The 21321-nt window shown below is 37.0% G+C and overlaps 1 protein-coding gene across 3 annotated transcripts in view; it reads left to right on the plus strand.

Moving 5' to 3' along the window:
- RABGAP1L (RAB GTPase activating protein 1 like) overlaps positions 1–21321 on the plus strand; it is a 739452-nt gene that overhangs the window by 121050 nt on the left and 597081 nt on the right. For 2 of the 3 annotated variants that reach the window (XM_070768910.1, XM_070768911.1), the window contains exons 8-10: positions 9473–9539; positions 14841–14943; positions 18364–18530. In XM_070768910.1, the coding sequence (XP_070625011.1) occupies positions 9473–9539; positions 14841–14943; positions 18364–18530 (337 nt within the window). The remainder of the gene's footprint in view (positions 1–9472; positions 9540–14840; positions 14944–18363; positions 18531–21321) is intronic. The other variant, XM_070768912.1, reaches the window with a different exon arrangement.

Here is a 21321-nt window from a genome sequence, read left to right on the forward strand (position 1 = left end):
AAGATAGGATGAGACCTAGCTCTGCAGGAAGCTACAGTATGAAGCATATTGAAAAAGTCTGATAAAAAACAAAGACATGATAAAGGCATTTCAACATTTTTTTAGTTTAAATTTCACTAGAAATAGAAGGCTTCTTATGATTGAAATGGAGTGTTTATTTTTATGCTGGATTGAAGACTGCGGTAAAAAATAAAATCCTGGTTTTGCTAGTCTTCATGCCACAGTTTTGCAGTTAGTTGCGACACTGAAATAAAAGATAATTATAAGAAACTGGAGATCATACAATTTCCTTAGCTGAGTTTTGGAAGAGATATGCAATGAAGGCATACAATTGAAAACATTCACACATCCTGACAGGAAGTAACAGTGAGTTGTATTTGTGTAGTGTGGCAAAGCGTTCACTGCACCGTACAGATAACTTGGCAGGATTTGAATAGGGCATAAGTGGAGTTATAGAAGAAATAGCTGACTGTGGGAAAGTTGACACTAGGTTTACACTAGGTATACAGCCAGAGGAGCTTAGTGAAGATGAACTTACCAACATAAATAAGGCAAGTGGTTTGATGAAAAGGATGAATGTCCTGGGAAGTCAAACCAGCAAAAACTTCATGTTAAAGGAGCTCTTAGAGATGTAAAAGTGCAAAGGATAAAATACTGGAAGCTCATTCAGAGTTAGAATGGAGTATAACTGTTCGCCAAGGCATAGGAAAAAAATGCTTATTCTATGTTGTTTATCACAAGAGAAGAAAGCAAACACTGTTTTGTTGTTGTTCACTCACTAAGTTGTGTCTGACTCTTTGTGACCCCATGGACTGCAGCATGCCAGGCCTCCCTGTCTCTCACCATCTTTGGAGTTTGCCCACGTTCATGTCCGTTGAGTCAGTGATGCTATCCAGCCATCTCGTCCTTTGCCACCTTCTTCTCCTTTTGCCTTCAGTCTTTCCCAGAATCAGGGTCTTTTCCATGTAAACACCGTTTAAACTATACTTAGTAACTTTTCCAAAGAAAATATTTCAGTGTTCAATATTTCTAAGTGCTTTAAAATATAAAGTACTAAATAATAGTTTTACCTTTTAAAAAATTTCCCTATATATTTGTAACTGATGAGAGTTTTTAAATTTAGAAAATATTTATAGGTCACAGGACAGTCATAATGTTTCCCATTGTTTATAAGATCACAATGCAGTTTCAGCTTGTATGGTTATTTTTATGGTTCCACACTGCTGTGTATAGTGAGGAATGCCTGTATATCTTTCTCTACCTGATAACTTTAATAAGGGAAAAAATAATTCCAACAATTCTTATATAGAAGACTTTCCAATATCTTTTTTGCTTTAAATTCTATAAGATGGCTAGGATTCCAATTTTATGAAATTATGTAGTTTTTGCAGTTTTTGTGTATTCTAAAAATTATGATTTAATTTCAGCTTTTCTTCTTTGTTGTAGTTCTGTTCATTCTGTCTGTCATACTGTCACTTTCTCATTTTTAATAGCACAAGTTTAGTCTAGTAAGAGACAGTGTTCTTTAACCAAGACTGGTCAGTTCCCTGCCTCTTTTCCTTTTCTTTTCCTCCTTTTTATCCATGGTCTTCATGGAGATATGTAGAATTATGATTTTTATAGATTATAAAAGTAAAGTAGTTTCCTATTGCAGGACATTAACATATAATCCTTTTTTTCCCCTCCTTTTCTCCATCAATTAAGCCTAAAACCATATAAGATATGCAGAGTTTTTGGTGTTTCTATGGATGCTTTGGTTGATTGGTTTAGTCACTTACTGGTTTGTGACCCCATGGACTGTAGTTTACCAGGCTCCTTCTGTCCATGGGATTTCCCAGGGAAAAATACTGGAGTGAGCTGCCATTTCATTCTCCAGGGGATCTTCCCTGCCCAGGGATTGAACCCAGGTCACCTACATTGACAGATTCTTTACCACTGAGCCAACAAGGAAGCCCATATAGATGCTAACTTGGTATTAAAAGCTGTGTCAAGCTGTTTCGAGTAAAAGACTGGCTGGGCAGTGTGTCAAACTTCACTTCTTAATAATACTGGCAGTTATTGTTTAGTCGCTCAGTTGTGGCTGACTCTGGGACAGCATGGACTGCAGCATGCAAGGCTTCCCTGTCCTTCACCATCTCTTGGAGCTTGCTCAAACTCATGTCCATTGAGTTGGTGATGCCATCCAACCATCTCATCCTCTGTCGTCCCCTTCTCCTCCTGCCTTCAATCTTTCCCAGCATTAGGATCTTTTCCACTGAGTCAGCTTTTCACATCAGGTGGCCAAAGTATTGGATCTTCAGCTTCAACACTTCCAATGAATATTCAGGGTTGATTTCCTTTAGGACTGACTGGTTTGATCTCTTTGCTGTCCAAGGGACTCTCAAGAGTCTTCTCCAACACCACAGTTCGAAGGCATCAATTCTTTGATGCTCAGCCTTTTTTATTGTCCAGCTCTCACATCCATACATGGAAAAACCATAGCTTTGACTATAAGGACCTTTGTAGGCAAAGTGGTGTTACTGCTTTTTAATACGCTGTCTAGGTTTGTCATTGCTTTTCTCCCAAGGAACAAGTGTCTTTTAATTTCATGACTGCAGTCACCTTCCACAGTGATTTTTGGAGCCCAAGAAAATAAAGTCTGTCACTGTTTCCATTGTTTCCACATCTATTTGCTGTGAAGTGATGGAACTGGATGCTCTGATCTTTGTTTTTCGAATGTTGATTTTCAAGCCAGGTTTTTCACTCTCCTTTTTCACTTTCATCAAGAGGCTGTTTAATTCCTCCTTTCTGCCATAATGGTGGTGTCATCTGCATATTGGAGATTATTGATATTTCTCCTGGCAGTCTACAGAAATGGTATGGACCTAACAGAAGCAGAAGATACTAAGAAAAAGTGGCAAGAATACACAGAAGAACTATACAAAAAAGGCCTTCACGACCCAGATAATCACGATGATGTGATCACTTACCTAGAGCCAGACATCTTGGAATGGCAAGTCAAGTGGGCCTTAGGAAGCTTCACTATGAACAAAGCTAGTGGAGGTGATGGAATTCCAGTTGAGCTATTTCAAATCCTAAAAGATGATGCTTTGAAAATGCTGCACTCCATATGCAAGCAAATTTGGAAAATGCAACAGTGGCCACAGGAGTAGAAAAGGTCACTTTTCATTCAAATCCCAAGGAAAGGCAATGCCAAAGAATGCTCAAATTACTGCACATTTGCACTCATCTCACACGCTAGTAAAGTGATGCTGAAAATTCTCCAAGCCAGTCTTCAGCAGTATGTGAACCATGAATTTCCAGATCTTGAAGCTGGATTTATAAAGGGCAGAGGAACTAGAGATCAAATTGCCAACATCCATTGGATCATCAAAAAAGCAAGAGAGTTCCAGAAAAACATCTATTTCTGCTTTATTGACTATGCCAAAGCCCTTGACTGTGTGGATCACAATAAACTGTGGAAAATCCTGAAAGAAATCGGATTACCAGACCATCTGACCTGCCTCCTGAGAAATCTGTGTGCAGGTCAAGAAGCAACAGTTAGAACTGGACATGGAACAACAGACTGGTTCCAAACTGGGAAAGGAGTATGTCAAGGCTGTATATTGTCACCCTGCTTGTCTAACTTATTGCAGAGTACATCATGAGAAATGCTGGGCTGGATGAAGGAATCAAGATTGCCGGGAGAAATATCAATAACCTCAGATACCCAGATGACACCACTGTTATGGCATAAAGTGAAGAGAAATTAAGGAGCCTCTTGATGAAAGTGAAAAAGGAGAGTGAAAAAGTTGGCTTAAAGCTCAACATTCAGAAAACTAAGATCATGACATCCAGTCCCATCACTTCATGGGAAATAGATGGGGAAACAGTGGAAACAGTAACAGAGTTTATTTTGGGGGGCTCCAAAATCACTGCAAATGGTGATTGCAGCCATAAAATTAAAAGACACTTACTCCTTGGAAAAAAGCTGTGAACAACCTAGACAACATATTAAAAAGCAGAGACATTGCTTTGCCAACAAAGGTCCATCTAGTTAAAGCTATGGTTTTTCTAGTAGTCATGTACGGATGTGAGAATTGGACTATAAAAAAAGCTGAGCACTAAAAAATTGATGCTTCTGAACTGTGGTGTTGGAGAAGACTCTTGAGAGTCCCTTGGATTGCAAGGAAATCCAACCAGTCGATCCTATAGGAAATATGCTGTGAATATTCATTGCAAGGACTGATGCTGAAGCTGAAACTCTAATAGTTTGGCCACCTGATGTGAAGAATGGACTCACTGGAAAAGACCATGATGCTGGGAAAGATTCAAGGTGGGAGAAGAAGGGGTCGACAGAGGATGAGGTGGTTGGATGGCATCACAGACTCGATGGACATGAATTTGAGCAAGCTCCTGGAATTGGTGATGATCAGGGAAGCATGAGTCCATGGGTCACAAAGAGTCGAACACAACTGAGAAGCTGAACTGGAACTGAACCTGGCAATCTTGATTCCAGCTTGTGATCCATTGAGCCCGATATTTCCATGTTGTAATATGCATATAAGTTAAATAAGCAGGGTGACCATATACAGCCTTGATGTACCCGTTTCCCAATTTTGAACCAGTCCATTGTTCCATATAATGTATAAGTGGCAACTATTCTGTAGTTTGTGGAGAAGGAAATGGCAACCCACTCCAGTGTTCTTGCCTGGAGAATCCCACGGATGGCGGAGCCTGGTGGGCTGCCATCTATGGAGTCGCACAGAGTCGGACACAACTGAAGCGACTTAGCAGCAGCAGCAGCAGCTATAGTTTGCAGTGTCCTTTCCCTGTGAGACTTTTTCATTTTAACTGTATATTAACATAGTGGAACTATAAGCAGGTATATTTGTGTTTCAGAAATGTGGAAAATGAGGCTTTGAAGTGTGTGACATGCCCAGGATCATACCAGGAATTTATAATTTTTTTCTGATAGGCAAAAGGAGAGGGGGCAGCAGAGGATGAAATGGTTGTATAGCATCCCCTACTCAATGGACATTATTTGAGCAAACTCCAGGAGATTGTGAAGGTCAGAAGAGCCTGGCATACTGCAGTCCATGGGATTGAAAAGAATTGGTCATGACTTAGCAGTTGAACAACAATGACTGATAGGCCAGAAAGTGACAAATTATAACGTTAAGTGACTATGCAGTTTTGGAGTCAGAGTCATGGCCTACTAGTTATGTGGTTTGAACAAAACACTTCTACTTTCTGGAAACCAGTTTTGTCATTTGTTATATGGCGGTTGGTTTTAAAATGTGGATGCAACAGTATAGTAAATGCCTGAAAGCATTCAATAAACAGCTGCTATAATATGGTAATTATTAATATGATAACACTATCATCTTATTCTCAGGAGGTTTGATTTCAAATTTTGGGCCAATAAATAATGTTGGATGTGTCTTCTCTGTGCTTTGTGCTCTGTACTAACAGCTATCATAGAACTTACCATACAGGTTGTAATTGTCTGTTATTTTCCTCCCATACTAGATTGTGAGCTCCTTGAAAAAAAATAGGTGTAATAGCAGTTTGCTTAAAACATTATTTATAGAGTTAATAAGAGAAGGGTTAATGCTTTGAATTCCCTAGTGAAGCACTTAATATTCACATTAGGTGTTTGTGGTACTAATAATATCTAATTACTGAGATGTTATTCCTAATAGACCCAGCTTGTCTCCATAGGAATCATGTTGTGCTTTAATGAAATATAATTTTGTAAATGACTATTATAGCTTGATAGAAAACAATTACGCAGTTTTAATGCTGGAAGAATCCTTGGAGTTCATGTGTTGCACTTCTCCTATTTTGTAGAAGAGGAAGCAGAGGCCCAAGGGGATAGGTGCTTTCACTAAGGTCACACTGTTGTCACTTCGTGTTGACAAACAGTGAAGTGAAAGTTGCTCAGTTGTGTCTGACTCTTTGCGACCCCATGGACTATACAGTCTATGGAGTTCTTCAGGACAGAATACTGGGGTGGGTATCTTTCCTTTCTCCAGGGGATCTTCCCAACCCAGGGTAGAACTCAGGTCTCCCACATTGCAGGTGGGTTCTTTACCAGCTGAGCCACAAGGGAAGCCCAAGGATACTGGAGTGGGTATCCTATCCCTTCCCCAGGGGCTCTTCCTGACCCAGGAATCGAACTGGGGTCTCCTGCATTGCAGGATGATTCTTTACCAACTGAGCTATCAGGGAATCCTGACAAACAGTATAAAACTTTAATTTTTAAAACAAGCAAAAGAAAAGTAGGGACAGTACTTGTTAAACCCTTAGTATTGGTTCCTGAAGGGGCTGAGATTAGAGATGAAGGAGAAATTCCCTACACACTTTGGTATTCTTTAGCTTTTTACAGTGACTATATGATAGTTTTGTAACTTAAATGAAAGTGAAGATCGCTCAGTCATGTCCAACTCTTTGAGACCCCATGGACTATACAGTCCATGGTATTCTCTGGGCCAGAATGCTGGAGTAGATAGCCTTTCCCCTATCCAGGGGATCTTCCCAACCCAGAATCGAACCCAGGTCTCCCGCTTTGAAGGCAGATTCTTTACCAGCTGAGCTACAAGGAAAGCCCTTTGTAACTTAAAAACAGTATAATTAGGACTTCCTTGGTGGGCCAGTGAGTAAAACTCTGTGCTTCCAATGCAGGGGGCCCGGGTTTGATCCTTCATCAGGGAACTAGATCCCACATGCCACAAATAAGATCCATCACAACCAAATAAAAAAATAAATAAGTAAATAAATAAACCAACCCCAAATCCTGTAATAGAAGAAATAAAACACCCATGAGAGATGCAAGCTGAAGCAAAATATGTAGAGAACGTAAGACATGTCTTTGTCCGCATTGATCTGATGTTTTAGTTGGAGAAACTAAATTGTTTTAAATTAATTAATTTATTTTAATTGGAGGATAATTGCTTTACAATATTGTGATGGTTTTTGCCATACATCAACATGAATTGGCCACAGGGATGCATGTGTCCCCCCATCCTGAACTCCCCTACCTCCTCCCTCCCCACTCCATCCTCTGGGTTGTCTCAGAGCACCAGCTTTTGGTGTCCTGCTTCATACATCATACTTTTGCTGGTCATCTATTTTACATATGGTAATGTACATGTTTCAATGCTATTCTCTCAAATATCCCACCCTTGCCTTCTCCCACTGAGTGTAAAAGTCTGTTATTTACATCTGTGTCTCCTTTGCTGCCCTGCCTGTAGGATTGTCGTTACCGTCTTTCTAAATTCCGTCGGTTCAGTTAGTTCAGTCGCTCAGACGTGTCTGACACTTTGTGACCCCAAGGACTGCAGCACGCCAGGCTTCTCTGTGTATCATCAACTCCTGGAGCTTGCTCAAACTTCATGTCCATCGAGTCAGTGATGCCATCCAACCATCTCATCCTCTGTTTTCTGCTTCTCCTCCTGCCCCCAATCCCTCCCAGCATCAGGGTCTTTTCCAATGACTCAGTTCGTCGCATCAGGTGGCCAGAGTATTGGAGTTTCAGCTTCAGCATCAGTCCTTCCAAAGAATATTCAGGACTGATTTCCTTTAGGATGGACTAGTTGGATGTCCTTGCAGTCCAAGGGACTCTCAGGAGTCTTCTCCAGCACCACGGTTCAAAAGCATCATTTCTTTGGCGCGAAGCTTTCTTTATAGTCCAACTCTCACATCCACACATGACTACTGGAAAAAAACCATTCCATATACATGCATACAGTATTTGTCTTTCTCTTTCTGACTCACTTCACTCTGTATAATAGGCACCAGTTTCATCCACCTCATTAGAACTGACTCAAATGCATTCCTTTTTATAGCTGAGGAATATTCCATTGTGCATTTATACCACAACTTGTTTATCCACTTGTCTGTTGATGGACATCTATGTTACTTCCATGTCCTAGCTGTTGTGAACAGTGCTTCAGTGAACATTGGAGTATACTTGTCTCCTTCAGTTCTGGTTTTCCCAGGGTGTATGCCCAGCAGTGGGATTGCTGGGTCGTGTGGCAGTTCTATTCTCAGTTTTTAAAGGAATCTCCACTCTGTTTTCCGTAGTTATAAAGAATTTAAGGCACAGTTAGAAATAGTACAATGAAGTAGCTGATAAATTAATATTTAATTTGTATAGACAGTGTTTGTTATGTGAGTTCAAAGTTCATAGCAATGTATAGGAAGCATATTAAAATTAAGAGTATTAGGTTATAATTATCTCTATTTTAGTTGATTATATTTTGCTCACAATAGTGTGTTTGGAAGGTTTTCCTCAAAGCTTACTGACTTTGTTGTATCTTTATTATATACTTGATCATTTTTACATGACTTCTAGAAGGTATCCTCAAATATTTACAGGAAGTAAATATTGTTTTACCACTTACTAAGCTCATATTTGCATAGGACCACTCTCTGTCTTGTTTATGGAAGGAAAAACCCTGCCACTGGAAAAGTAAACCTTTGGAAAACAAGGATCAGATTTAGTATTGCCTGCTCAGCTGCCATTATTTTGAAATTTAAAAAATCTTACATTTAGTTTGTTTATATTCTTTACTCCTTTTATAAAATGCTCTGTAGCATATTTTTAACATTTGGAAAGCTGTAATAGAAACTATTCTAGAAAGTGTGGGTATACGTTGTTGGCAGAGAGAGGCGCACTGTGGATAGATCACATTGCCTCTTGAGTATAAGAGGAGTTTACGTTTGCTAACAGTAAAGAAAAAATAATAATACCATAACAAATATAAAGAACTGTTAGGTGTAACTGAATTTTATAGTTGATGAAAACCCTTTACAAATAAAGTGATAGTGTTAATTGGATTCCTAAAACTTCCTTAGTATCAGGAGGCACAGAATAAGTATTTAATAATATATTATATTCTGGATAGTATCTTCACTAGTATAATAGCATTTTTTAGTAATGAGTTTCATATAACTTTTTTTTTTCAAACTGAAGATACAGTATTGATAGTCTACTCAGTGAACATGCCTGTGGAGGGCCAGGTGATTGCCTGTATTAACGTGGCTTGATGCAAAGAGAGAGTACAGTGTTTTATTCAAATTTTTTAAAGTTTTCTTACTTTTAATTTAATTAGGTTAGTTGATCTTGATCAGTATGTTTGGAATAACTCTAAGGCAAACAATCTCTAATTTTTACCTAGAAATTAGTTCATGTCTCAGTATGTATTTTGTTTCAGTTAACAATTTGTGGCTATTTTTATCACAGTTTCTGTTCATTGGTAATCTTTCAGAAGCAGAAATAGAGATCTGGGAATTTAAATAATTTATTTCTGTGTGATTTTATTATGTATCTTGATGGATTCTTATTTGTGATGTTTCTCTAAAAAATGTTATTTGTAAGTATAGAGCTAGACAGATTGTATAGTTACTATTAAAAGGCTTTTGCTCACTGGGCTTCTATATATTCTTGATACCTCATTTCTTCTTTTTTTCCCCCCAATATTTTCAGATGTTTTGGAATGTTATTAAGCCCAGGTCGAAACGTGAAGAACAGTGACATGCATTTACTGGATATGGTAATGAAAATCTTTAGCACCTTAACCAAGTATAGATGATAGTTATTTTATGTTCTTAAAGTATATTCTATTTTGAAATCTTGTCATTTTGTCAAAATTACTTCTAACTTTCAGCTGTGTGATAGTAGTCATTTAATTTGGAACCCCATACTTAAAATTTCTAATGAGGGAGAAACTTAGGAGTTAAAAAATTTTGTAGAAAGAATCACATGCAAGTTGAAAGCAGATAAAAGGATAGTGTTATGAAAAAGTTCATCCACTCATCTGTTTGACTTCTTAGGAAAAAACCCTTTTAAGCCAAAAATAACAAGTACATGATTATAACAGGCATATCCAAAATGGATATGATTCCTTTCATTTATTTTAATGCAGTGTTATTGATATTAATTTGAGTATTGTGATGGATGCATTTGTTTTCTTTAAAGCATTTCCCTTTCTGTATTTTTCCTTCTTGATTACCTTTCATTAGCAAAGTATATTTATTGTGGGAGTGGTATTCATTTAAGGAATGCCCTTGAAGGTTAATATATATTCAAGAGTTGATTTTTGATGTAAAAATGGCAAGCCATCTTGACAAATACCTGTTAATAGTGTAGTTAATGAAAACATCCAGTTCATGGTTTAGAAATGTTGTAAGAAATAGTTATTTTAGTATAAGTATACAGTTCTTTACTTAAGTGAGATTTTTTTTTTAAGGTAGCACTACATGTTCTCCTTTCAGCTGTATTTTGCAAATGTCATTTAAATATCACAAATTATATCAACTTTTTCTTTATTTCATGATAATTGATTTTTTAGTGGTAGCAGGATGGTTTATTCAGCATTTTTGAGCACCTAATTGTATGCTAAATATCGTGTGGAGTGCTGGCATTATAGGTATGGTTATAAAGGTCTGACATCTTTGGGTTCATAATCTTGTGATGGAAATAGATCTTTAAATCTGTAATGATATCATTGGGTTAAATGCTGTCATAGAGTTGGTGCAGTGAGCCACAGAAATAGCGAGGAAGCATTGCTTGGGTAGGTAAGGTAAGCACAACCAGTTACATTTAGCTATTGGTTAAACAGATTAGCTATTGGTTCATCTCTCTTCCATCCATTTTTACAGCATATCAGTAATGCAGGTGGTTTTGCTTAAGGCAAGACATAACATTTTGGAGCCCTGAAAATTCTGTGAGGAGGTAGTTTCAAGGACATTAAATACTTATCAGGTCCTAGATCCTAATTAGTAATGATCTTGCAGAGTTTAAAAGATTAAGATGAATCACTGGCAGAGATGTAGAGACCTGGCGTGAGCTTCTGATCCCCCCTCACTTGTAGTGCATCCCTCCACCTTAATGAGTCCATACTGAAATCAAAGGCTTGTCAGCACTGAAGCTCCTGGAGGGAGCAGTGGGCTTACCAGTGCAACAAACAGTTGATCAAGTTGGAGGGTTTGTATGTACAATTATCAGCAGTTGTGATTTGTTGTTACCCAATGTTATTAATCTTTGTGGTATCTTAACCAGACTACATCTAATAAAAATGAACTCATTACCTTATAATGAAGACTGTGGGACAGTTGTGGTTATTACAGGTTACACCTTTGTAATCACCTGAAATCATATTCCTTGTAACTTTGCCTCATGTGTCTTAGTTCTGCCCTCTAGAGCAAGATATTAATACTTCTATGACATATCCAAGTATGTGAACTCTTTGAAAACAGATTTCCCCTTGCACTTTATTCTGACAAACTTTGAAAAAGGGTACAATTGAACTTCAGAATTTATGAGGCTTTTCTGTTTGACTTGAATAATTTTTGAGCAGTGCATACTTTGTTCCCTGAATGCTAAGTGAGCAGGATGAGCTGAGACTTTTCTATACATTTATAAATTTTGTTTAATATAAAAGATACATGAAAAAGAAAGCTATATTTATAAACAAAATATATTTTTAGTCAGCCGAATTACTTATATATATTATGCATAGTATATAAACAAAATCACATATAAATAAAATTAATTAAGTTCTTTTGGGGTGGTGCAGATAATGGACTCTGAATTTTCTCCCAGTAGTGAGAATAGTTTTGAAGATACTTGTAGTGTAGGAATAAGGAAATGAGAATTTTTGATTTATAACCATCAATACCTAGGAAAAGCTGAACAGGAAAGTACCAAAAAGAGGTGAAAACTGAGTAGAGTCAGATTTCATGGAACTGGAACACAACTTATAATCCTAGAGATGCCTCAGAAAGTTTGTGAAAGAAGTGAAAGAAAGTGAAGTTGCTCAGTCGAGTCTGACTCTTTGCGACCCCACGGACTGTAGCCTACCAGGTTCCTCTGTCCATGGGATTTTCCAGGCAAGAGTACTGGAGTGGGTTGCCATTTCCTTCTCCAGGGGATTGTCCCGACCCAGGGATTGAACCTGCGTCTCCCGCGTTATAGGCAGATGCTTTTACTGTCTGAGCCACCAGGGAAGTTCAGAAAGTTTGTGGATCTTCATAATTAACTATTGAGACACTAGACCAGTAGTTGGACTCACAGAAATAAAATTTACATTATAATCTAACACACTTATAAATGTTAAAAAAGCTGTAGTAAAATTTTTATGAAATAATTCTTAAATTATGAAATTTAAGAAATAGTGAAATTTATGAAATAATTCATGTTTGATGAAATCTGTTATTTTTTTCTTCTACTTGATTTAAAAGTGTGATCATAATCCACTAACTTGATTTTACTGTTTGGAAATCATTAGCCTGTCAACTCCGTAAAGTCAGGACCATTCTCTTGTTTTCTTTGTTGGATACTCACAGGCATAGAGTGTAACTCATAGTAGGCTCATATTTGCTTAAGGAATGAATGGATTAGCGAGAACTTACGTTTCTTTGTGTGTTGTCTCCTTCTCCTGATAACATCTGTGTGCTTTACCCTGCTGTCCCTACTTGACCTCATAGCTTCGGCTTACTCATAACTTGACAGTAGTTTATTCATGGCTTTGTATGTGATTCTTCAGCTTATGTTCCATTGCAAAGTGCCGTATTCTGTTTCTATTTCCTGGTTTATTTTCTTAAGAGGAGGGCGTCTGGTGGTTCCAGCCTGGCCTCTTCGGGGCAGAGGTGTTTGTTGTCCAGATGTCTTTTCCCTGATGTCCCTGATCTTGTCAGCCTTCTTGGGGGAGGGAAGGCCTGCAGAGGAGCTGGGAAAGAACTCTAGAGCAAAGATTGTGAAAGTCTCTTCATAAGGGGATGGGAGCAAGCCAGACTATGTAATAGAAAATATCAAGTACAATAACAGAAGTGACTTGAGGAGAAACTTACTGAAGGCTTTTAATGTATGAGACAGTATTTTTGTGGTTGTGAAGACTAAAGAGAAATAAAAATATGTTTGATTTGGTTAGGCTGTTTTGCTTACAGGGAACAAAGATTCACTTAGAGCACCTGAAGAACAAAAAAGGTACTTGACCTTGATGAAATTAGACCTGAACCTGAACAGTGGTCTCTGTCTGGTCTCTTTCTGTCTGCTTCCCCGCCCCGCATGGGCTTGCTCTTTCAGTGAGCCTCTTTCTTAGGAGCTGCCCCTGTTCTCACAGCTTCTGGTGCTCTGCTCCCTTTTCTCTTTCTGCACCACCTTCTCTCTCCCCCTCCCTTCCTCCCTCCATTGCCTGCCTCTTTCCTTTTTTCCCTGTCCTCGCCTTTTCCCTCCTTGCCCTTTCTCTCCCTCCCTGTCTCTTCTTTGCCCTTCTCTCTAGGTTCCCCACTCTTTCTGCCCCTTCAACTCACCTCCTTTATATGTGCCTTTGTTTTTTTGACTACATGATTCACTATTTTTAAGGAGTTTTTTGTGTTTTCTCCATTTCTTGCTTAACACTTTAGCAGTTTACTAATACTCTGCTGTTCTTTATATATTTTCCCCTACCTTAAATTCAGTTATAACTTCATTCTGCATGTGATCTGTCATTTTTGTATCAAAACCTTTCAGCCCCACTGCTGACTGCCCACTTTCTTTGGTGTTTGTTAATTGAAAGAAAGAATTTGATTGGTCTAGCTCATTTTTTGGACTCAAGCATAGCATAAGCTCTTGTCCAGAAATGAACTAGATATTTTGGGGTCAGGTGCTCATTCTTGCTCTGAATGGGAGTCTAATTAGACAGTAGAGAGAGAGGATAGGCACATGGAAGGGAGGGAGACAGGGAAAGAGAATGAATATGAATATATAAGTGCATTGGAGGTACTGGGTGGATTTCCTTTACATGGTCTTGAGTGTTTTTCTCCTCTGCTTTATAGTCTGGTCAGTGAACTATCACCAGTACACTAGAAAAATGTGCATACTAATTACCAACTGACTGAAATAGTTTCATAAGGATTCAGAGAAGCATCTCTGTGTGGGAAATACTGAAAAAAAAACTTTTTTGTCTTTTAGCCTGAACTTTTTAGCGCTCTCCATTCATAATATGAGGAAATTGGTACAGAAAATTGAAAGTATTGTAGATAATAATATTCTTTTGCAAATGCTATGTTTGTGTACTGTGTGCTTTTCTCCCTTGGGACAGCCTTTAAGCTCCCCCACACCACATACACATACATATACACAACTGCATGTGTTCTTGCTTTCACTATAGAAGTTTCTGCTTTAGTGAGAATCAAGAGCTGGCTTGGTGAAAGTCTTAAGGGGTGGAGGAAGTGAAGAGGAAGAAGAGAAGAGAAGGAGAGAATGGAAGAAGGAGAATAAATATAAGGGTAGAGGAAGATAGTTAACAGTCTTGGGTATAGATACAAACCGGTATTAGTCTCCTAATGTTGATTTATGATTGTAAGAAAGTGTCCATATATCTGGCATATAGACAATAGAAAAGTATTAACTTTAAAGGTGTTAATTGTGACAAAGGTAATTAGTTATTTTAAGAATAAGTTAAAAATTAGAACATTAGAAGAAAAATTTTAATATTTTCCTGTGATTAGCTTAATTCTCACTTTATATATCCTTGTATGTCTGGGTATGTGAGATTTTGACAACCAGCCTAAGATAAAGTTAAATAAAACTTCATACCAATACTGTGTTTTTGTGAGTCAGCATGTAAGGGCATACCTTTTATCTTAGAGTATGTGTCTCTAAATAGAAATGCTGGAGAAAGCTGCAGGAGAATTTAATATTTAAAGAAATGCTTCTGTAGAGTGAAAAAAATTTACCAAGAAAATAAATGCCCTGAGTGTAAATTCAAATTTAATTAATTGAATTGCTTAAAGTAAGATATACTTACAAGTTAACATGATGATTTTGGGGGTGTAAATATTCTCAGTGATTTCTGTTTGAAATGTCATAGGAATCCATGGGAAAGAGCTGTGATGGGAGAGCTTATGTTATCACTGGCATGTGGAACCCCAATGCACCAATATTTCTGGCACTTAATGAAGAAACCCCAAAAGGTGACTTTTCCTAAAAGATTACTCAATATTTATTATAAAATTTGCACTATGGACAATATTGTTTTGCCATGTTTAAAAAATATTCTGGTACTTATTTTAAATGGAGTTATTCTTCTTTTCATACTTTATGTATCAGTGGGGATAACCTCCACTATTCAGAAGAAAGCCCTCCAAGGATATGTGGATTAATTTTATTACATTATTTAGGAAAGTATTTGGGCTTAGTGTTTCATGTGTCATAATAGCGTTGTTTTATTTGTAGGGGAAAAGAGAGAATATGAAAAAAATGATGAAAGAAAATTCTGGAATTTTTGCATATCTTTGATATCTATTTTAACTTTTTTTTCTTTATATTACAGATTACTTATATATATATATATATTTTTTTTAAATTTACTAATTGTTTATTCCAGTCTTTTGACCTTTGGGCATTTAGTAATGTATATTTAAGATTTCATTTGTGGCAAATACTTTTTTTCAAGCTTTTTATTTTTTCATTTTGTTAATATATCTAGTGTTAAACAGAATTTATACATGATAAATAGGCTCATTTTTCATTTTTCTCCTTGTTTTTATTTTTATTCCTCCTCTATCTAGATATCTGTTCATTGCCCATGTGGTTTTTTGTTGTTTTCTTCTCTACTGTCTGCCTTTAAACTAAAATTTAGTTTCATCTCATGGAGTTATAGTGAAAGTTGTTCAGTTGTGTCCTGCTCTTTTGAGACCCCATGGACTATACTGTCTGTGGAATTCTCCAGGCCAGAATACTGGAGTGGGTAGCTATTCCCTTCTCCAGGGGATCTTCCCAACCCAGGGATTGAACCCAGGTCTCCTGCATTGCAGGCAGATTCTTTACCAGCTGAGCCACCAGGGAAGCCCAAGAATACTGGAGTGGGTAGCTTATCTTTCTCCAGAGGATCTTCCCAATCCGGGGGTCGAACCAGGGGTCGAACCTCCTGCATTGCAGGTGGATTCTTTACCAACTGAGCTACCAGGGAAGCCCTTCATGAGTTATAATCTTCTACTAAATGCTTTACTGTGATTCAACACAATAATTTATATTGAGAAAATCTGGATCAGTTTGCTTGATCTTCAGTTTAATATTATTTACTTTATATCCACAATAGACTTTTGGTTAAAGACAGGAGCATTAGTGAATATGGATATGGAAAGATATTAATGAAGAACAGTAAATTATAATTATTCTTGAATTTAACAGGAGTATTTACCACTTCCATAAATTGCATGCATTTGATCACACATCAAGCTATTTCAAAATGAGGGCTAAAAAGAGAAAAACAACGATGACTATGTAAAATTTAGGTTTTCATATATTAGGAATAAATAATCTTTACACCCACAGTTTGTTATTTCTGGATGCAGACTTGTGAATATCAGTCTATAAACTTCTTCCTTTTAATCATTCAGAAAATCAACATGAAAATGGAAAAATAAGCCAGCTGATAATTTTGATGAATAAAATACAGAAATTTCAAACAATAACTTATAAAAGCAGTTTTTATCTGTTTTTAATGTAACACAGTTCAGTTTCATTTTGTATTTTAACACCTATTTGGTTGTCAATTAAAAATAATTTATTTGAAAATTTATTTGTTCAGTTAAACTATATAATTCTATATCAAAATAACATCCTGATACAGTGTTGAGAGAATCTCAGTTTCTCTTGACTTGGCATATAGAATGCTTGCATTTAGTACAAATGTAATACATCTTTTGTTGAGTTTAATTGTATTAATGGAAGTATAGTTGATTTTAAATGTTGTATAATGGTTAAAAAGAAATTATTGAAGGTTTCTTCTAATGGTAGGCTTGATTATTTGAACTTTCCTTTTAACAGAACTGACAATTGCAGATGAAATATATTTTTAAATTTTAAAATAATTTAAAAATAATGCAGTTATATGGAATAATGAAACCACAGGTTCAAAAAGCCCAATGAATTTCAAAAGGGTAAATCAAGTCCATATCAGCCTATCATCCGTTCAGTTCAGTCGCTCAGTTATGTCCAACTCTTTGTGACCCCATGGACTGCAGCACATCAGGGTTCCCTGTCTATCACCAACTCCCAGTTGTCCATCAGCCTATCATAGTGAAACTAAAGAAAACCAATAGACACTGGCCTAGAAGATTCCAGATTAAAATTTAAAGGAGGCTGTAGCAAGTAAGCATTTTAAATGGTAGCTGAAACGTTGACTTACAAGCGTATACTCTTGTTGTCTAAAAAAGCACTTGCCAGGGCTCTGATATATATTATATATATATTTATAGTATATGCTCAGGCGCAAAGTTGTGTCCAACTCTTTGCGACCCTGTGTACTATAGCCTGCCAGGCTCCTCTCTGTCCATGGGATTTCGCAGGCAAGAATGCTGGAGTATATTTATATATATATATAGTGTATATATAGAGTCTTTTGTATGCTATATATAGAGTATAGGCTTTCCTTAAGGCTCTGCTGGTAAAGAATCCGCCTACAATGTCAGAGACCTGGGTTTGATCCCTGTGTTGGGAAGATCCCCTGGAGTAGTGGAAGGCTACCCACTCCAGTATTCTGGCCTGGAGAATTCCATGAACTGTATAGTCCATGGGGTCACAAAGAGTCAGACACAACTGAGAGACTTTCACTATATCATATATTTGTAGTGTATATATACTATAAATAGTATATGTATATTTGTAATATATTTATAGTATGTATAAATATACTGTGTGTATACATGGAGTATATACAGAGAATATTTTATACGTTATGTATGCAGAGAGTATGTATATATATATATATATGAAAATTACACAGAGCTATTTCATTAGAGCTTTGGTCAGTGATTTTCCTGAGAGTAAATATATATTATGGACATTGTGGGTATTAACAAATCCCTAGAGACTTCCCTTAAAGCATACAACATTGAATCATTTTAATAAAAATTTTGCAAGCAAATTGAACGAAGTGAAGGTTGAATGTCTCTTCTGATTTGACATTCCTTCCCATGCAACTCATCAAACAAACCTAATAATTTCTAGTATCTTTTTTTTATTGAATGAAGGGCAAATTTTTGTGATTTTCTGTTTCTAGTGTTTTTTGTTTGTTTTGTTGGGGGGGCAACCTGAAAGATAGTTTTAGTGTAAAAGACATTCGAAATTTTTATTTTTTATATTAAGGGCCTGATTTTGGGAAGGAAAAATTAAAATCATCAGAGAAGATTTAGTCTTTTCATTAAGATGGGATTAGGAGAATTGAGAAATGTACTTGGGAAACTTGATTACTTTTGTCAATCTATGTGTCAGTAAAGCACTTAAACATAGAGGGTAACGTGAGTATAAAGAACCTAAGTTCTTTAACTTTGTTTTCTCAATCAAGTAGTAATAAAATTAGCATAAAACACAGAACATTTCTACTGCAGATAAACGAGTATACATGACCGTGGCAGTGGATATGGTAGTCACAGAGGTGGTGGAGCCAGTCCGCTTTCTCCTGGAGACAGTAGTACGTGTGTACCCTGCAAATGAGCGATTTTGGTATTTCAGCAGAAAAACTTTCACGGAGACTTTCTTCATGAGGTTAAAACAGGTAGGATCTTTTTGTTCTTTTCATATATTGTTTTCTACTATTTTTTCTTTAATGCCAGTGTAATTCCTTAAATAGCAATAAAAAGCAATAAAATTCTTCAGATAATCAAATGATATTTAGACTTAACAATAGAGTATTTGTAAAATGCATGTGTAAGATTCAGTTCAGTCGCTCTGTTGTGTCCAACTCTTTGTGACCCCGTGGACTGCAGTATGCCAGGCCTTCCTGTCCATCAACAATTCCTGGAGATTTCTCAAAATTCATGTCCATCCAGTCGGTGCTTCCATCCAATCATCTCATACTCTGTTGTCCCTTTCTCCTGCTGCCTTCAATCTTTCCTAGCGTCAGGGTCTTTTCCAGTGAGTCAGTTCTTTGCATCAGGTGGCCAAAGTATTGGAGCTTCCGCTTCAGCATCGGTCCTTCCAGTGAATATGTAAGATTAATGTCAGTTGAAAAAAACAGCTAGTAAAATTATATAGAAATTTGTTTTAGAAACATATAATGGTACCTGTAAAGTATCAACATACTTAATAGAAATATTAAATCATCAAAAACTTTTCTTTTATATACGATTCAGTTCAGTTCAGTTGATTGGTCGTGTCCGACTCTTTGCGCTCCATGAACCGCAGCACACCAGGCCTCCTTGTCCATCACCAACTCCTGGAGTTCATCCAAACCCATGTCCATCGAGTCGGTGATGCCATGCAACCATCTCATCCTCTGTCATCCCCTTCTCCTCCTGCCCTCAATCTTTCCCAGTATCAGGGTCTTTTCCAGTGAGTCAGCTCTTCGCATCAGGTGGCCAAAATATTGGAGTTTCAGCTTCAACATCAGTCTTTCCAATGAACACCCAGGACTGATCTTTAGGATGGACTGGTTGGATCTCCTTGCAGTCCAAGGGACTCTCAAGAGTCTTCTCCAACACCACAGTTCAAAAGCATCAATTCTTTGGCGCTCAGCTTTCGTGATAGTCCAACTCTCACATCCATACATGACCACTGGAAAAACCATAGCTTTGACAAGACAGACCTTTGTTGGCAAAGTAATATCTCTGCTTTTTAATATGCTGTCTAGGTTGGTCATAACTTTCCTTCCATGGAGTAAGCGTATTTTAATTTCATGGCTGCAGTCACCATCTGCAGTGATTTTGGAGCCCCCAAAAATAAAGTCTGACACTGTTTCCACTGTTTCTCCATCTATTTCCCATGAAGTGATGGGACCAGGTGCCATGATCTTAGTTTTCTGAATGTTGAGCTTTAAGCCAACTTTCTCACTCTCCTCTTTCACTTTCATCAAGAGACTCTTTAGTTCTTCTTCACTTTCTGCCATAAGGGTGGTGTCATCTGTAGATCTGAGGTTATTGATATTTCTCCCAGCAATCTTGATTCCAGCCTGTGCTTCCTCCAGCCCAGTGTTTCTTGTGATGTACTCTGCATATAAGTTAAAGAAGCAGGGTGACAATATACAGCCTTGATGTACTCCTTTTCCTATTTGGAACCAGTCTGTTGTTCCATGTCCAGTTCTAACTATTGCTTTCTGACCTGCATATAGGTTTCTCAAGAGGCAGGTCAGGTGGTCTGGTATTCCCATCTCTTAAAGAATTTTCCACAGTTTATTGTAATCCACACAGTCAAAGGCATATAAAACCAAAAAGAAAGAGCACAGAAATCTATCTATAGAAAGTAATAGTGAAAAAGTTTCCAAGTAATAACTGATTGTTATAGTTCTTTTTACCTATGTAATATTATATGAATGTGTTGTTTGACTTATTAGTAAGGTTATACAGTTATTTTCGGAGAAGGAAATGGCAACCCACTCTGGTGTTCTTGCCTGGAGAATCCCAGGGACGGGGGAGCCTGGTGGGCTGCCGTCTATGGGGTCGCACAGAGTCAGACACGACTGAAGCGACTTAGCAGCAGCAGCAGCAGCATATAGTGATTTTAATATTAGATGAACAAAATTAGGGTTTCTGTGAAATTCTTAAGTTCTTAAGCAGTGTTAGTATGTAAAACACCCTTTTTGTAAATGAAGGGAGAATGTTACTGTGGAAAATAATTTGAATTCTAACAGTATCTATTGTATGAAATCAGAATGAAATATTCTGTTTGAGTGATAGGAATTTCTCATATCCTATTTAGTGCTCCCTCTCTCCCAAATTTAAAAATGCTTGTTGCTTCATATACTGTAATATGCAAAAAGTAATGTGAAAGCAAGCATCAGTGCAGTGAACAAATACAGAAACCACTTAACCATTTTCATATTACAAAAACTTATCATTGCTCAGTTAGGCTTCATATACTATACACATACATCTAATTATGTAAATATGTAAATTCCAGTACTCTTGTTTATCTTGCAAGAGTACTGGAATTTATATTTACTTAAAAATAAAGAATATATGAGTGGATTTTTATTATTAAGTGTTATTTTTATATTTTTTAAAATTGCTGATATTGAGTGACTAAGTCATAAGTACCATAAGATTTCTTAGTAATTAGAAAAATAGTATTTGAGGCAAAAAAAAAAAAAAAAAACCTATTTGACGTCATTTCATATGAATTAAAAAGATTAAATTAGACTCACTTGTAGTACTCAGCTCCATTAAATGTGAAACTGATTTAAATTAATGTAAAATAAGAAGACATTTCTAACTTTGTACTTGGTCGCTCGATTGTGTGTTAGTTTTTTGACCACATGGACTGTAGCCCGCCAGGCTTCTCGGTCTGTGGCATTTCACAGACAAAAATACTGGAATGTGTTGCCATTTCCTACTCCAGGGGATCTTCCCAAC

The sequence above is a fragment of the Bos indicus genome, chromosome 16 (genome assembly GCF_029378745.1).
Source record: "Bos indicus isolate NIAB-ARS_2022 breed Sahiwal x Tharparkar chromosome 16, NIAB-ARS_B.indTharparkar_mat_pri_1.0, whole genome shotgun sequence".
Classification (NCBI taxonomy): Eukaryota; Metazoa; Chordata; class Mammalia; order Artiodactyla; family Bovidae; genus Bos; species Bos indicus.